Below are 19,893 nucleotides of genomic sequence, written 5' to 3' on the forward strand. Positions count from 1 at the left end.
GCGCATTAAGTACGAAAAGAAACACTGCAAGAAAAATACCATCATCTTCTTTGATGGATACCGTGCGAATTTGACAGAAAAGAATACCAAAGCTGCTGAACGTGCTCGTCGACTAATATTCTCTTCTAGAGAGTTCAAATTTGATGATACTATGCCTGCGACAACAAGTCAAAGCACGTTTAATTCAAATGAGAGGAACAAGGGCGGGCTGGCTCATCACAATGTTGAAGCATCCTCTGTGAAAATTGTAGGTGAAGATGTTGACTTTCTCTATCCTCACTGCGTTAGTTGGGTCAAAATCAAACAAATGTCTACTTCTTGAAGCAAGGAAAAGGGGACATAGAAACAAAGTGTACACGCCTAGTTCCATGAAATACACGGAGAACGTATTACGATCAGTGAGGCTAATACTGCTTCACCGTTTTTCACGCACGGAAAACTAAAGTTTGTTAATTACTGGGGAAAAAGTCAGGAAATATAAGAAGCTGCACTGTAATGGCGTGCACAAAATCTGACAGTGTTCTAGAAGATGAAAGGAGCTTTCAGAACAAAGAGACAAGCTGGACGTGTCACTTGTCGCTTGTGTGTCGCTCTGAATAGGCAGTTTTCTCAATACCGTGCATCGTGTCGCCTCGTCTGCTGAGTTAAGTCCAGTTTATTCACAGTAAGACTAATCGGGACTGGACCTACAGTTTAAAGTGGGATCTGAACCACTATGTGCCTCCACTGGGTATCGAACCCGGAACCCCTTCATTACGAGGCGATGACGTTACTACCAAGTCATCGGAGAGGTCTTTGCCTCCCCTTTCTTCGCGCATGCACATTGCATGTTTTGCTTTAGACTAAAGTGGCCCGTGTCGCTTCAGTCTGAAAGCTCCCAACAACTGTGATGATCTTGTTAATATTCATTTAGAATAATTTTTGCTCGTAGAAGTCAGGAGATAAAAGTATGAGAAAATGGTTTTGGGTTAATAACAGTACCTAGTAGAAATACAGTCATTATACATTTGTTTTATGTGAAATATTTCAAAATTTATGTTTAATTTTATATACAGATATTACAATTTGAAAATACATTTTTCAAGAAATGTTATTCGAATAGTTGCAATAGGTAATAACATAATAACCCGTGGCTCTCGACAGCCTTGGCCTATCTCCCGACTGCCAATCTCCCTCCCACAATTCTACCTAGAGGTTTGGGGATCTTCAACCGGTAATGGGGTGACGTGGGTCAGCACGGCGAACCCTCAGTCGTTATAGGAGATTTCCCAGATTTACACTACTCACTCATAGCTCCCCAATTGCCTCACGATAGTGAGTTGCCATCGGTCCTATAAACAGGCCGAAAACTTATAGACTGAATCCAGGCGGACTCGAATCCATGTCGTCCAGCAGTCGGAGCCCAAAGCGTGACCGCACGGCGGAGGAGGAAATTTATAATAGGTACACTTCTAGTTTAATAGGAAATGAGGACCTCAAGTTATCGTACAAAAAGATGTTACCTTGAGTTTCGCTCTTGCAAAATAGGGTGGGGGGAAAAAGTTGAACATTCTCGCTCCTCTAGCAGCTAAACGGCACATCCTAGAAGAAAAATGTACAGAACATATATTGTAAATAATTTTATGTAGATTAATTTTTGTCATAACCGATGGCAACTTCCTCGGGGAAGGATGATCGCCCCCCAATATCGTCGTGTGAGGGTGGTCTTCCACGCTCCCTTCCTCCCTTGCAGCAACTTAGTAAAGTTGGCATTCGACCATGTGGGAAGTAATCGAAAGAAGGATGTAATATTTGACAGTCTCTAGCAAAAATGAAAGTAATTTCTTCCTTCCTCAACAAATTCTTATTCTACATCTAAAATTCTTCTCAGCGGCCTCTCATTGTTTCGGCACTCAAGGCATGTGCACTCCTACCCCAATCCCTTCTTAGCTATAACCTTCCACTGTGTTGTAAAATGCCCAATGTTTGATAGTATTTCATTCCAGACGAAATTTTTTTAATGAGAAAAAAAAAATTGAAGTCAAATTCGGAAGTTGAACTGTGGGGTAAGGCAGTGGCTTCTTTCCACTTGCAAAGAACCTCTGCTGTGTTCAGGAAACGTTTGTGAAATATAAATGTGTGCTTTTACTATTCAATTCTTACTATTCTTACTATTACCTGTAATAGATTGATTGAGTTGGTGCTTTAAGTCCACCTTATACACAGTAAGGCTAATCGGGACTGTACCTACAGTTTAAAAAGGCCTCCACCGGGTATCGAACCCGGGACTCCTTGATTACAAGGCGGCGCCGCCATCGGGGAGGTCACCTGTAATAATACAAAACATTGTTCAAACTATACTGTAATGTCAATGTTCTGCGTCAATACATCTCTAAATGTTATCCACGCGCTTACAATTGAAGGCTAAAATTGGTAAACGCTGTAAGTGCCACAATAATTCAAACACCGTTTTCCACGTTAAACTGTGAAATGTGCCATGCTTTATAATGGGGTAAACGTGAAACGTGACTGGTAGCCCTCTAAGTAGATCAAAGGGCGTGTAAAGAGGTCACTAGTGTGCACGTTCTTACGGGCTGATGTGCGGAACGATGCGATTTCCCAACCCTTTCGCTTTTGGCACTTACAACGTTTACCACTTTTAGTCCTCAATTCTTCAATTATAATCGGTACATAAAATTGTATACTTTAGTACTGACAATACTTCCTCACATATACCTTTCAAAGAGGCACTTAACATTCATTTCGTTTCCATTGTGTGTAGAGTTTCTATGTGTAGGTACATTTTTAGGAAATGTTTATTGCACTGCCATCATTGGTAATATTAATGAGTTTTAAAGTAAATATAAGCTTAAACGCAACCTCATATTTTTAAGAACAACAAAGCATTGCACTTAGCTGACAAGAGATAAAAAAGGCTAATCATTGTCTTCCTACTTCTGAAACTCAATTTCACTATTCAACAAGCCCACGGGCAAAAATGAGATCAAGCTTATTGTCGTCCTTATCAAGCTTATATTTGATGGGTGATATCCGAATAATGAATGCTTTAATATTAAACTTTGTAGAATATTAGAATGTTGAAGATCTTCAGTATCCTATGGATTTTGTTGCCTTACTAAAATTTAATATTTGTTACGAAAATTAAAATCTACCAAAGTTACTGGTTATTTCTGTCAGGTGCTGTGTGTAGAGCTTGACAAATACCTCTCAAAATGACAATTTATATCAAGGAGAATATTTAAGGTTGAACAATGTCCTACAGAGTTGTGTGAACAAAAACAATTTAATTTGAAATGCATGTGGGGGTTGAAAATTATAGAAATAATAATATATGATGTCATTAAAATAGGATTTTACAATAAAATTTGTAAAAATAATATTTCAAGTGGTGTCTTCGTTAAAGTATATTCATAAAGACGGCCATTTAAAAGAAAATTTATCTGATGCAGACCTTGAAAGTTAAATTAGAAAGAACTTTTGAGTTGCTATTACATTGACTATCTAGACACCCTCCCCCATCGTTTTTAAGCACTGCAGAAAAAATAACACTGATGTGTCTCTTGTAACAATATTCAAGCCAGACTTGAACGTTAAAACAATAACATGTCATATAGGTAAAAATTACTGTCAATCTGTGTGTAAGCGAGCATCTCTTACTATATGAATCCTTATTTGTTTTCGGACTCTTAACAACTCTTTTCTATGTTTTCCCACAATTTTCTATCGGTTTTTCTTTACTCTTTCTCTCTATCGATTTTCTGTTATTCCTCCCCATTCTCTCTCTCTCTCTTCCTCTTTTCCTGACTGTTTTCTTTTAAATTTTTCTTTCTTTCTCTCTCACTTTTCCATTTTCTTTCTCCGCTTCTATGTCTCTGATCTCTGGCATCTATTTCATTCGCTCTGTCTCTCTCTCTCTCTCTCTCTCTCTCTCTCTCTCTCTCTCTCTCTCTCTGTTGCTTCGCTGTTTCTTTCTATCTTGTTTCTCTCTTTCTATCTCTGAGTGTGCGTCTTGTATCGCTTCTATATTTCTATTTACCTGTCTCTTACTTGTTTACATTATCTCTCCTTTTAAATCTCTGTGTGGATTCTTGAATTCTAAAATTCACACATTTATCTTCTAAATTAAAACGTTATTACTTCTATTCTCACCTATAACAAGGTGTCGGTAAGGGATACCGTTGCGTACCGCCAGAAAAAAAGCTCTGCTTGTATGTAATTTGAAATAACGAATTTTGGCACTTCTTGTGTGGTTTTTGTTCGTCGTTTAATGTTTTCATGGACGAATTCATCATTTACCTTACTGTTATAAACAAAACTTTGTACTCAACAATAAGAACCTTATTCGAGTGTAATTGCAAATTGTTAAAGTTATGATGAACTTAAAGCATACATTTAATTATTATATAAACCATACTTACTCAAATTTTTCTTGCTGATTATTCTTGACAGTAGTATGGAGGCTCCCGGGAACAAGATCTGATTGGTCGAGAGCTGTCACGTGACTCTATGGGGGGCGTGGCTAAATGTTCGTAGTCTTGGAGGGTCTAAGTTAACCTAACTTTTGTGACGTCACGAGCACGGTCACGTGACTCTACGTAGGGTTTACGGGGGCGTGTCTCTGTATTTGTAGCGTTGGAGGGCATAAGCTAACCTAAGTGATGAGTTATTTGAGCCCCAAGTTGTGATTGGTTGAGACTGGTCACGTGACTTTGGTGTTGAAGTGTATAATCTTCACCCTGAGCAAGGAGTCTCCTGAGCACAAAGCTCTGATTGCTGGAGATTGGTCATGTGATTGGGCGATCTACATGGGTGACATCGGGGAATTTCGGTTTATGTGTGACCAAGTTCTGACGTTACATGTAAACGAAAGTATTGTTGAGGAGCGTGCTGAAGCACAGAATGAGTCGGGCATGTCCTAGCATGTCTGTGTTGGTATCAGAGAGGTTGATAGCGTTGATGACTATAAGTAAACCTAAGCTTGGTCATTCTGTAGATAAGAAATGTACGGAGCATGATTAATCTTGGAATGAGCCAAGCCTGTCTCCGACATGTCTGTAGATATCGGAGACGTTGATAGTGCTGATGACTGTGAGTAAACTTTTCTGTTGGTCACGTTGTTGATAAGAATTTTGTGGAGCATGAGCAACCTAGGGATGAGGCAAGTGCGTCTGTTGGGGTCGATGTCCGACAGTTCGAAAGGGATGGTGACTACAAGTTAATTTTATTCTTTGTTTGTTGGTCAACTTTTGATACGAACTGTGTGTAGCATGAATAAGGTCAGAATTGAGCAAATGTGTCTGTCTGAGTGACGTCAGAGAGGTCATCGGTGTTTGTGGCTATGACTAAATTACGTCTGCAACTTTTTTGTATCATATTTCGGGTTCTCTAGTTTTAAGTCCACTTTATGTGCAGAAAGACTAATCGGGACTGGATCTACAACCGTTATGTAACTCTAACGGGTATCGAACCAGGGGTTCCTTGGTTATATTGTTAAAAATAATTATGGTTGAAGTTACACTTATGATGGTGATAATTGTAAAAAAAAAAGAAAAGAAAAAAAGTGAAGTTCTTCCCTGTGCCCTGCACCACGGTATGGAGGTATGGAGGGGTGTGGAGATAAAGCACCATGCTCTGTTATACACGGTCGAAGGTAGGGGTGATGTGATCAGCATCATGCCTCTGGCCGTCTTTACCCCCCCCCCCCCAGTTTCCTCTAGGTACCCATTTAATACGACATTGGGTGGTTGAAAAAAATAACAAAATAAATAAAAAATAAATAAATTGCGGTTTCCCCTTCTCGTCGGGGATAGATTTTTTTTTAAGATTTCATATGCTTGGAGGGAATGGTGTTTTTGAGTAACATTATATATTAAGAACTTTTTTATTATGCGAGAGCTACGCTAGAGACTGCAACGCAGGGGGGCAACTTCGTATTTGCGTTAGCAAACTAATTTCATGAGTAAATGTTTAGGATTTATGAAAGAAAAAAAATGCGTGGAGCTGGATTTGTTTTACTCAAAGTTGTGTTTTAAGGATAGACAATTCTCTAGTTCTTTAGGTTGCTCTGTGAAAAATTTGCTTCTACGTCTCCAAAGGTCAGTTGCAGGGAGGGGAGAGTTTATGTGCATTGCCAGGTCGAAATTCGGCAGTAGGAATTACGCTTGCCTGATAAGGGGATTGCAAACTGTATTTATTTATTTATTTAGTCCTGAATCAGAGAGGCAAAGTCAGTCAACTTTGTCAGTATTTATAGTCTCGCGTAGAAGTTGTTGGCAGTACAATTCGTGGTTGTGAGTTCTGTGCGCCACGACGTATTTTGGATCTGTGCGAGGAAAAAAAAGTCCACACCGTCGAGTGTATACTTTTCGGTCGATTTTTTATTGTGGATGGATGAAGCAGAGGTGAACAGAAATGGGTAAGTGATACATATATATTATCGTTATTATTATTATTAAGTGTGCGTGTGAGATATGATATTCCATGTTTTTCATTCGGCATACAGAAGATAGTTAAATATTATGTACTTACGTATATTTCGGATCAACAGTTATAAAAATACTCCTTGTAATTCATTCATTCATTATTTAATTTGAAAGTTATCCTTATTTGGTGAGATGGCGCTGCTCCTAAAGCTACTAATTTTTCCAACTAGGAATCGAATCAGGGAATTTGTAATTCAGAATGACATTGCATTATTCTATCGAAAATGTTAAATAAAATAAATAAACCATATTGGTGGGGATTTCTTTATAAATGAGTGCTTAAATGTATAACCACATAGGCTAATCGAAAATGGCTTCACAGGATTAGTGTGTGGAAAAAGAGCCTCGGTAATCAATAGACAATGCAAGAGTGTTAGTAATTTTAATGGTTAAAATCGAGGATGAACAACTCGAGGTGGCTAATTTCAGTATGAAATCAAAACGTTTAATTTCGTGTAATAAAAATATAAAATTATAAGGGAGGTAGTTTTAGTATTGTCCGAAAGAGGAGCACAATTTTATAGTGATTGTCAATGGGAATGTAAACTCAATAAGGAATAACTTTCTTCCAGATGAACTATCTTCTTTACCATCAACGGAAAATATTCTTCGAGAAATTGAGAGTTGTGTTGGTGTTGGTAGCGAGTTGAGAGAAATTTCTACACAAAGAATTGTGCAGGATATAGAGTCTGTAATCCATTCTTCACAAAATGTATGTGCTGTGCCGAAAAATCAGGACTGCAGATTTGACAATACTATATGTCCCCAGAACATGCTAGGAATGAATAATTGTGTTAATGTTGGTAGTACGTCGGAGGAAATTTCTACACAGAGAATTGTGCAGGAAATAGAGTCTGTAATTAATTCTCCACAAAATACAACTGATGTGTCGGGAAATCAGGACTGCAGATTTGACAATAATATATGTACCCAGAACATTCTAGGAATGAAGAATTGTGTTAGTGTTGGTGGTGAGTCGGAAGAAATCTCTACACAGAAAATTGTGCAGGAAATAGAATGCGTAATCAGTTCACCTCAAAGTGTATGTGATCTGTCGGAAAAACAGGACTGTAGATTAGACAATAATATTTGTACCCAGAAGATATTAGACGATATAAATAGTTTTGTTGGATTTCCATTACCCGGGAAAGAAACAGTATCCGATTCCAACCCCTTAGAAACCCAACCCAACCCACATGTGATTCAAACGGGGGGTGGAACAACACACAGAAGTGGGAAGGAAGATACTGTGGAGAAAAGTGATCGTTTTACTGTGCTGGATGAGTTTGATCGTCATTATAAAAAGTTTAATCTTCAAGGTAGGCAGATGAATGTACGTCTTCATCATGTTCCAGAAAACGAAAATCCTTTACAGTGGATTCATGACGGTTTGAACCAGATAGTAAAATTACTAACAAGGAATATTGAAGAACAAGACCATGTTGGCTTAACTATAAGAAATGTCAATTCACCGAGAGATCCTTTTTGGATAAGTTTTCGACTAGCAACAGAACTTAATTCAGATGTGGTTTGGGAGAGCTTCGAGAAATTAGTTCAGAGCAATAGCAGTTTTTTGTCGTCTGATGATTTGATTTTCCATCTGCACCGTGTACGAGTGCCGTGTGGGACAGGACGTTTTAAGAAAGGTTTAGAGAATATGGACGAAGTTTGCAGAAAACGGTCTGGAATTATATGCATTACAAATAAGGATTACATGTGCCTTCCACGAGCAATTGTCGTAGCTAAAGCATATACACAACTTAAAGGCCATAATGAGAGAAGTAAATACCGAATGGGTCGCCCGATTTTCAAAATTGAAGCTCTGGAGTTATGCAGAGAAGCAAATGTGGTTGTTACAAAAAGAGGATGCGGTGTGGAAGAACTGAAAAGATTTCAAAATGTCTTGCCACAATATAGGATTGTTGTTTTTGCTGATCTCAGTGGTAATAATATAATGTTTGTTGGTAGTACCGATATAACAAGAACACCTCTTTACCTTCTGAATCATGAATACCACTACAATGTTATCACTTCGTTGACATCTGCATTTGCATGTGCTTATTACTGTGAACATTGCAGAAAGAAATTTGCGTCCATCACAAAGCACACAGATTGCTCACGTACATGTAATAAGTGTTTCCAGTCTCATGAAAACTCACCAGAAATTAGAGAGTGTTTAGATTGCAACAGACAGTTTCACGGGGATGTATGCTTCAATGAACATAAACGCAAACCAAAGAACGGGAAAAGTATTTGTGAGAAACTACACCAATGCCCTGATTGTCTAACAATTATTGCTATTAATCAGAGAAAAACAAAACATATTTGTGGTGAAGTATATTGCAGAATATGTAAAAAACATTGTCCTAGCGGTCATCTCTGTTACATTCAAAAATCATCACCGCCAGAAAACAAAAAAACCCTTTATATTGATATTTTACGATCTTGAATGTACACAGGACAGCAAATATGACAATCATACAGATAGAACAGAACACAAACCAAACCTCTGTGTTGTCCAACAGGTTTGCAACACTTGTAAAGACATACCTGATGTGTCGGTCCCCTGTAATTGTTGTGGGAAAAGGCAGTATATTTTCAAGGAGTCACCAGTGGAAGAGTTTCTGTCTTATATTAAAAATCTACCTCACAAATATGATATTTACTGTATATGTCATAATATGAAGGGGTATGATGGACATTTTATTTTGCGAACGATGATTACCCAATTCCAGGTTTTTCCAGAGATTATTATGAATGGATCGAAAATCCTATTGATGCAAGCGGGACATGTTAGATTTCTTGATTCATTGAATTTTTTGCCTATGCCGCTGTCAAGCTTACCAAAAGCATTCGACCTGCCCGATGGTAGGAAGAAAGGATACTACCCTCATCTTTTCAACAATTCCAAAAACAAATTCTACAGTGGACCATTACCTGATGTAGAATACTACCAACCAGACCAGATGAAACCGGAAGAAAGAGAAAAATTTCTAAAATGGTACAGTGAACAGAAACACAAGAATTATGTTTTCAATGCTGAATCTGAACTTGTTGATTATTGTATAAATGATGTTGAGATCCTTCGACTGGCTTGCTTGAAGTTTAGGGAGACCTTTCTGCAAGAAAGTGGTATTGATGTTTGGAGAGAAGGTGTGACAATATCTGGTGTTTGTAACCTACTATATAGAAGGAATTATTTGCGTGAGAATACAATTGGTGTAATACCATCAACTGGATATCGTTGGGGAGACAACCAATCTATTGCAGCAGTTGAATGGCTTGTTTATGAGGAGATAAAAAGAGGAATATCTATTGAGCATGCTGGAAAAGGGTTAGAAAGAAGAATATCTGGGATTAAAGTTGATGGATATTATGAAGATGAAGAAGGTAACGGTCATATTTTACAATTTCACGGATGCTATTACCATTTTTGTGATAAATGTTACAGCAGCAAAAATGGAGAAGAGAAATTTGAAGGTGGTGACACCATGAATGCCAGAAGAGAGAGAACTCAAAGAATAACCCAACGCTTGGAGAGAAGTGGCAATGTGAGTGGCGACAGTTAAAAAGAGAGAATCCTGAGATTGAAGAGTGTGTGAAAAACCACCCTATGACTATCAAGAAGCCTTTGGATCCTAGAGCGAGTCTAACTGGTGGTCGAACGAATGCCTCAAAGTTATATTACAAAGCTAGTGACGGTGAGAAGATAAAATACATTGACATTTGTTCTCTATACCCGTATATTTGTAAGTATGGAAAATTTCCCATAGGACATCCAACCATTTTTCTCGCCGAAGACTGTCCCAACATTGAGAATATCGAGGGGCTTGTAATGTGTACAGTTCTACCCCCAAAAAATCTCTACCACCCTGTATTACCCATGAAAATGAAAGGGAAGTTGTTTTTTACCCTGTGCAGATCATGTGCTGACGAGAATAATCAGGGAGAATGTATTCATAATCCAGACGAGAGATCCTTCACAGGCACATGGGTTGCAGATGAGCTAAGAAAGGCAGTTCAGGAAGGATACAAAATTACAAAGATGTACGAAGCGTGGCAATACCGAGTAACCAGTTTTGACCCGAAAACAAGACAAGGGGGATTGTTTGTGGAATATATTGACAAATTTCTAAAAATGAAGCAAGAAGCTAGTGGTTGGCCATCCAGCTGTAAAACTGAGCAAGATAAAGTAAATTTTATCTCGGAATATTACAAGAAAGAAGGAATCCATCTGGACTATGACAAAATTGAGATCAACCCTGGAAAACGGTGTCTCGCAAAATTGATGCTCAATAGTTTTTGGGGAAAATATGGGCAGAGACCAAATATGCCAAAAACCTCGATAGTATCACAACCCTCTGAGCTGTATACTGCACTCATGAATCCTTCCGTTAGTGTTAATTTGCTTATTCCTATCGACGAGAATTCTCTTGTTATGAATTGGCAACATGTAGATGAGGCAGTCGCTGAGTTACCAAACGTAAATGTAGTTATTGCTGCTTACACTACGGCAGGGGCGAGACTTCATCTGTACAAATATCTTGAGCAGCTCAATGAGCGTGTAATATATTACGACACAGATAGTGTTATTTACATTTCAAGAAACGGAGAATTTGAACCGGTGACGGGTAATTATCTTGGTGAGATGACTGATGAGCTGGAGATTTATGGTGATGGAAGTTACATAACGGAGTTTGTCTCCACGGGCCCAAAATCTTATGCATTTAATGTGAAAAACCCTACCACACAAGTTCAAAGTGGCGTCTGCAAAGTAAAAGGCATCACCCTGAACTATGCAAATACCAAGAAGATAAATATATTTTCGATGAAAAATATGGTGGTTAATGAGACAGAAGCAATTCATGTACATAACAATAAGAAAATTGTAAGAAGTAAAGACTTTAGGATCTTCAACAGACCTGAAAGTAAAATCTTGAAAGTGGTTTACACAAAAAGAAGAATCATTGAAGATCTGGATACTGTGCCTTTTGGATATTCAAATCCACAAAAGAAACAGCGCACGAAATAAATCTGTCAGAAGTATTTTTGATCCCGATAGAGGTTGATCATACGTGAAGGCCATACCTTAAAATAAATTTGTGTTTGCATACAGAGAAAATATGGAATGTAAGTTGGAACATCCCTTTTCTATGATTCTGGCTGGACCGTCTGGATGTGGAAAATCAAACTTTTCTTCGAGAATTTTACTACATCTTAAAAGTTTAGTAAATATAAATTTTATTAATATTACCTGGTGTTACAGTGAGTGGCAGCCCTTATACAATAGAGTTTCAAGTGACGTACAATTTCACAAAGGACTTCCCAACATGGAGGTATACACACCAGAAGAAGGACCCCATTTGATTATACTCGATGATCTGATGAGAGAAGCTGATAGTAGAGTTGTTGATCTTTTTACAAAAGGTTGCCATCATAGAAATATTAGTTTAATATTTCTATCACAAAATGTATTTCATCAAGGGAAAGGATGCCGTGATATATCATTGAATTGTCACTATCTTGTCTGCTTTAAGAATCCTAGGGATAAAGGTCAGATTCAGCATTTGTCTTCTCAAATTTATCCGGAAAATAAAAAATTCTTCGTCGAAATTTACAAGGATGCCACATCTCCACCTTATGGAGATTTTTCTCGACCTGAAACAAACTACGCCAGAAAAGTTTCGATTCAGAACCTGTGTGTTTCCGGACGACGAATATAATTACATTTATGTACCTAAATAAGTATTTTAATCACCGTGGGAAAATACCATTCCGTCATATCATCCCCAATGATGAAGAACGCTACATTGCTCCGAACTTTATCGAAATGCAAACCTGCAGTGCGACAAACCATTTTAAAAAAATGCAGATGAATCCTTGGTTCATGACATTTCTGAATGTGCATATAATACTTTAAAAGGTAATGTTCAGTTGAAACAAAGCCAGAAGAAGAAATTAGCTCGTTATAAGCAAGTGTTAAGAAAGTTAGTGAAGCGTGGAACATCGTGGAAGAAAAAGAAGAAGTATATCATACAATCCGGAGGCTTTTTACCATATCTCATTGGACCGTTAATTAGCGGGATTTTTTCCAGTCTTTTTAATTGATGGAGCATGCAAACAAGATGATCCTGGTGCCACAGGATACATTCCGGAAAATACATCATCAACAACAACATAATTTTATACCGCTTTCCAATTTGGATGCAGAAATGAGTAAAATTTTGCACCAAAAAAAATTATCTGATGAAGAGAAATGGAATATGTATCAGCAAGTTCTAAGCAGATATCTTCATTTTGTACAAAAATTAAATTCTCCTATGGAAATTCCCATAATATCTAAAGAAAAGCATCAGGATCAAAATGACGAGAAGGATATAAATCAAGAATTGGAGCATGGTTGTGCACTTTCGGACCCAATTTACGCTGAAATATTGGCGACCATCCCTAAAAAGTTTCATTCAAAAGCAGACATATTGTATCGCCGTCTGAAAACAAGTAGTAATATTCAATGGAATTCTCAAGGAGAGACCAAAATTTACAACAAGGTTATCCCCGGAAGTAATATCGTAGATCTTATCAGTGATGTTGTCAGAAATCGACAAAATAGTAATCCTAGAGGATATGAATATTTTTCTAAATTTCTAGCCAATGTTAATATTTCTCAGGAGCTTATTGGTAATTCCCGACGGTGGGAATTAATAGAAAAATTGAAAACTGATTTATGTAAACAAGTAGGGGAAAACAAAAATGTTGAAACCAATTGGCTAAAGTATTAATAACACTCGCACTTCCCGTTCATATTATTAGTGAACTATGGATTCCACTTTGAGGAACATCTATTACAGCATCTCCAACCCTGCGGGGTATTCAACTGTCAATAGGTTATGGGAAGCAACAGGAAAAAAATATTCCAAAAAGAAAATTGAAGAATGGTTACAAGGACAAGAAACATACACATTACATAAGCCATTGAGAAGAAAATTTTCTCGAAATCGTTATATTATTAACAACATTGATGACTTATGGCAGGCAGATCTTGTTGATTTGAAAAGTATTAGTTCCGAAAATGAGAATTACAAGTATATGTTGACAGTTATCGATGCATTTTCGAAATATGCATGGGCAGTGCCTCTGCTCAACAAAACAGGTACCAACATAATGGAAGCATTCAGAGTTATTCTTCAACAATCAAAGGGAAGAAAACCTATTACTATTCAAACAGATAAAGGAAAAGAATTTCTCAATTCTTTAGTTCAAAAATTTTTCAGAATTAATAACATTCATCATTTTACCACTAAGAACCCTGATGTCAAAGCTAGTATTATTGAAAGATTCAACAGAACACTAAAGGAAAAAATGTGGAAGTATTTCACAGCAAAACAGTCATATTGCTACATTAACCAGTTACCAAAAATGTTAAGGGCGTATAACAGTGCCAAACATAGAAGTATTAAAATGGCACCAAAAAATGTAAAACCAAATAATATTCTAGAAGTATGGGAAAATCTGCGCAGTAGCACCTCGAGAGCATCTTCAACTTCAAAAGAAAATAGGAATTCTCTACAGAAAGGAGATTATGTCAGGATTTCTAGGGAAGTATCGACATTTGAAAAAGGATACATAGGAAAATGGTCGGAGGAAATTTTTAAAATTATCTCTATCATATCACGTACCCCTACTGTTTACAAGATTGAAGATTTAAATAAAAACAGTATTGATGGAACATTCTACCGACAAGAACTTCAGAAAGTACATCTACCGGAAGAATTTAAAATAGATAAAATAATAGATACAAGAGGAAAGGGTAGCAGAAAAGAGGTGTTCGTTAAGTGGAGAGGATATCCATCCACTTTTAGTTGTTGGATCCCGTACTCTAGTCTGAAAAATATAACATGATGTCTTCTTTTTACATAACACTACCTATTAATAGTTCTATGAACTTATTTCCAGACAATACATTATCAAATTTTATAACAAAACTTCCAAAGCAGATAGAACTTCAAGGATCCTGGGAAGTTGCTGCTGCCGAAATACATTACCCTAATTTTATGTACAACATAACAGAAAGGCAGAATATAATCTACTATAATATTAATCCAGATACTGCTGATTGGAAAAAAGTTAAAATACAGGCGGGATATTATCGAGACATGACACAGGTGGTAGCAGCAATTCAAAACTCTGGTGTTCCCTTTAATATCTCTCTTTTGGATGATCGTCATATTCTTTTAAGACAGAACGGAGAAATTCTGAGAGATATGAAAAATTCACTATTATTTACTGAGATCAGATTTTCTCCAAAACTTGCTACGCAGTTAGGTTTTGATCCCTTCAAGACAATCAAACTTGATGGACATCAACGTATACACTCATCGTCTCCCACAAATTTAGCTCTGGGCGTACCACAACAAATGTTTATCTACTGTGATATATTGGAACCTCAAATTGTAGGAGATACATTCGCACCTCTTCTGAAAATAGTGGGTACAAATGTTCGACATTTTGTGTTCGGCAGTGACGCACACATCGAGTTTCACTCTCTACAGTATATTCCTCTCATGAAAAAGCAATTTGATACTCTGGAAATAGATATTAGGGATCATACAGGGGAGAAAATACCATTTATATTCGGGGAAGTGTCATTAAAGCTTCACTTCAAACGCTCTCTGCAATAATGAACCCGTACATACATCATTATCACAATCTTCATGGTGGCGGTGTTTCAAACATATATCAAGGTGCACCCTTCCAGAGAGGTCACGGAATTGGAAGTTTCCTTGGCGGCCTTTTCAGATCTGTAGTTCCACTTTTAACCAGGGGTGCAAAAGCTGTTGGCAGAGAGATGCTTACCACAGGCATGAATGTGTTGGGCGATATATCGCAGAACCGGCCGGTTAAACATTCACTTCATACAAGAGTAGCAGAAGCAGGAGAAAGACTGAAACGTAAAGCTGAAGATAATATTAATAAAATGATTGGTTCTGGTCGGAAGAAGAGAAATATCGCAAATAATAATAAAAAGCAGAGAAAATCGACAAATACAAACACTGTAGGAAGAAAGAAGAAAACTACAAAATCAAAGTCAAAACAGACAGTCAAAAAAAGGGTTATAGATATATTTGGTTGAGAAATTTTATTAACGTCAGCTAACAGAGTATGAAGTTCTCAGTACTATTCTGATTGTTGAAGGAAAAGGTTCTCTTGGATATGTCATTTATTAGTAACATATCGTGTCAATGTGCAAATTCGGAACTAGAGATATTCTCTGTTCCCCCGACTCAAACAAGTATACTATCTGGACAATTCATATCGTATAAACCTCTGGCTTCTTTATCGGATGATGCTCCTGTAGAATTTTCAGTTCCTGGCCATGGTGAAGACTATTTGGATCTACCACACACCTTCCTTGAGCTCAAAGTGAAAATTTTTAATTCTGATAATACAGCTATAACATCTACGGACAAGGTTGCACCTGTAAATAATTTTTTACATTCTCTTTTTAACCAAATTGACGTATTTCTTAATCAGAAACTTGTTACGTCACCATCTCATACTTATCCATACAGAGCTTATATTGAGAATGTTCTTAACTACAACCCTGCTGCAAAGGAATCTCATCTGACATCATGTTTGTGGTACAAAGATACTCCAGGCCATATGGATTCCGTAAACGGGGACGAAAACGAAGGTTTCGAAAGCAGAAGAAGAATAATTTCAAACAGTAAATCTGTAGATCTAATAGGGCATCTCCATTGTGATATTTTTAACCTAGAACGACTTCTTCTGAACAACATCGAGATGCGCGTAAAGTTGATTCGCGCAAAGGATTCCTTTTGTTTAATGGCAGAAGGTACCACTTTCAAGGTCCACATCGAAGATGCTACATTGTTTGTTAGAAAGGTGTCACTCAATCCCAGCATTAAAATTGCACATTCCCATGTATTACAAAAGGCAACTGCAAAATACCCAATCAACCGTGTGCAGATGAAGATAATTACATTTCCAAGGGGAATTTTAAATAAAACCGTCGACAACTTGTTTCTTGGACAGATACCGAAACGTATCATAATTGGTTTTGTGACAAATTCAGCATTTAATGGAGATTATAGCAAAAATCCCTTTAACTTCAGGCATTTTAATATCAATTTTCTATGTCTGTATGTGGACGGAAAACAAATACCATCAAGTCCTTTACAACCTGATTTTCAAAAGAATCTCTCTCTCTTCGTGCCTACCAGACATTGTACGATAATACTGGAATTCAGTATCAGAATGATGGAAATGGAATATCTAGAGAAGACTACGGTAATGGATACACTCTATTTGCATTCGATTTGACTCCTGACCTCTCAGCTCACACATCAACACATTGGAATCTTCTACGACATGGGACCGTCCGGATGGAGGTGCACTTCAGTACAGCATTACCAGAGACAGTCAACAGTGTGGTATATGGGGAGTTCCAGAATCTGCTCGAAATAGATAAGGATCGTAACGTCATCATTGACTACACAAATTGAAATCATAAAAGGTGAGTGTACTTTTACTTTATTTCATTTGACTTAAAGATGGGGTTTGCAGTGGTAGATTTACAGGGTTTTAATGTGAACAAGTTTTTTATACCGAAAGAAGTGGGTATATACAGCGGTAACGGTAGTCAGTCATATCATTGGTTGATTGAACCCCGTTTTCCGTACATACCCTCTCCTACAAAGACTTGCAATCCATTAAATGGTTGCAAAGAAATTATCACGGGCTGACGTGGTTTGACGGAGTTGTTCCTTTTCCTTCATTACAAGGTCTTCTTCAGTATGCTTTAGCACCCTATAAAACACTGTTTTCCAAAGGTTCGGAGAGAACTAATTTCTTAAAACTCCTACTTAACAGACCAGTCCAGGATCTCGACGAATACAACTGCCCTTCCATAAGATTACTTACTAAAGAGACAGCTCCCCGCTGTTTTCACCCATCACACATCAGATCTACATTCTCCTGCTCGCTCTCAAACGCTTACGTACTTGCACGTTGGAAATATGAATACAATGGAACTACTTCTTCCTCTTCAACATCTCCCCAATCATAAACATGTAGGGGTATATGCCTCTGACATGGTTCCTCACACTGTAACCACGCCAGCTGCCATAATTATAAATACAGATCCAAGCCATAAACCTGGAACCCATTGGGTTGCCATTTACATAGACTCTTCAAGAAAGGGGGAATATTTTGATAGTTTTGGAATACCACCACAAACATCTCAAGTGCGTAATTCTACAAAATAATACTTTATCATTTTTGTACAACCCAATTCAACTACAGGGTATCAGCAGCAATGTATGTGGACATTACTGTTTGTTTTACATCGTACACAGAGCAAGGGGGAAACATTTAAACACATTCCTTTCACAATTTACAAACAATACATCGTGGAATGATAGGTACGTCAAGATAAAAGTCTCGCCCTATGTGAAGAACATACAACATCGGGATTATAGGAATAAATATCCTCAAATTTCTTACCCGAGGTAAAAATCATTCTTACATCACATCTTTTAATGATTGTTTTATTTTGAGTGATGAATTACCATTTCACTTATATCATTTTAATAATTTCATTTCAGGAGGACATAAATGATGAACTGATTAAACCTAACAGAAGAAGAAGAAGAGGAGGAGGGAGAATTTCGTCTTCGGGATGAAAGAACCTTCAGCAATTACCAGACATAGAATGTGTTTTTGATTTTCATTTTTCCCGTGGAGATGCCTTTCTTTTCACCAACAAAATAAATTTATTGTGTTCATATTACTGCGTATTGTTTTAACTGTACAGAATAATACCAAATATATTGTAAATTATGCAGAATAATATAAAATATATTGTAAATTATGTGTTCAAAAAATATGTTTAATTAATTGATTTTTCTCAAACTTGTATCAGACAATTTACTGTTACTATTGTGGTAAACAGATTGTAGTAGCAGTAGTTATAAGAAATAAAACATGTGTTAACATCACCTTTTTTCTGAAATTATTGTTTCCTTACAAATCGATACACCTTCTGGAATACTTTCTTTTTTCTTTCATGATACAATTAGTTTGCAAATGCAAATACGAAGGGGGCCGCACGTTGTAATTTCTAGTGAAGCTCTCGCACAGTGAGACAATTTTCAATGTGTGAAACCTACTCTAGAAAATACTTTACCCACTGCGTATCTGAACTAGCAACAGAATAATATAACGGGGGTAGTCAAATAAAAATAAAACACATACGTTTCAAAATTATCATTTATTTTTTTTCCTCATATTCTTACACATTTTCAAGTTGTTGTTGTTCTTTTTTTTTTTGTTACTTAAAGTTGAAAAAGTCCAGCGTCCTAGCAGTAGCCAACAACGTAGGGGCCAAGCTGTCAATTATCATGTCCTTGCAGAGATACTCCACTTCAAGCAATAATCGTTCAACATCGATGCCAACACAGTCACTTAAGACAACATCAGAACCTTTGTGGGCAGCAATAAATTCCGGCTCGAGGCATCGGTGAATCTGGGAATCATCCCGGCAAGCATCGCAACAGTCACGCACATTCTCTGCACATCTTGATAAATAGCGCTAAACCATTCGGCTACAGGTTTCTCATTCTTCTGCATCTGCACTATCGCATAATCAACACACGGGCGGAGATTTAGCAGTCCTTCCCACCCTTTCTTGGCTAAACACACACAGGAATTATACTCCACATTGAAAACAGGCTCCAAACTCAACACCTTGGTACCGTGGAAACGCCAGAAACGAACGTTCACATTCACTCCAAGTTTTATAGCCGGAGGACGTTTTGAACTATCGTTCTCGAAATACTCATCCACAATCACTTGCACATTCATCAGAGTGTTCCACTCATCCACGTTCAACATTACACCCTGCTGACCACATTAGAACAAACGAACAAAAGCAGAAAAGTCTTTCAGTGGGTCCAAACCAACAACAAGCTGTTTCGATGCCCCCTCGTTCAGGTTATAACATACCTCCAATAAACCTTGGCGAATTGGCTTACGTTCAGGCTTTTCCATTACCTCTTCATCCTCCTCGGTTAGTAGTTGTATTTATGATAGGATGAGCACCACTTACAAGTGTAGAAAGGAAGAGCTCTCTTCAAGCAGAATTGTCTACACTTAAACCTAGCTCAACATGCCCATATGAGCTTTTTGCTCAAGTGTGGAACCCCCTCTAATCCAAGATTTTTGTAAAAATGCCCTCGGGAATTTCTCAGAAAGGAAGAGCCCCCTCAGATTGATTTGCTCATACTTACAAAAGTTGCATCAGCCAAATTTTTATCCATAAACTTGTCAAAAATTGGCCATACCAGAAATTAAGCCAATACACACACACATACACACCCATATACACACATAT

The 19,893-nt window shown here is 37.5% G+C and overlaps 1 protein-coding gene across 1 annotated transcript; it reads left to right on the top strand.

Annotated features, from left to right (window-relative positions):
• The first annotated feature begins 10,095 nt into the window (after positions 1–10,095).
• Positions 10,096–11,514, top strand: LOC145988089 (uncharacterized). The gene has a single exon (XM_083122924.1). It carries the CDS (start codon positions 10,096–10,098, stop codon positions 11,512–11,514), a length of 1,419 nt encoding a protein of 472 aa, XP_082979050.1.
• The last annotated feature ends 8,379 nt before the right edge of the window (positions 11,515–19,893 follow it).

This window comes from Lepisma saccharinum, chromosome 1 (assembly GCF_977018435.1).
Source record: "Lepisma saccharinum chromosome 1, izLepSacc3.1, whole genome shotgun sequence".
Classification (NCBI taxonomy): Eukaryota; Metazoa; Arthropoda; class Insecta; order Zygentoma; family Lepismatidae; genus Lepisma; species Lepisma saccharinum.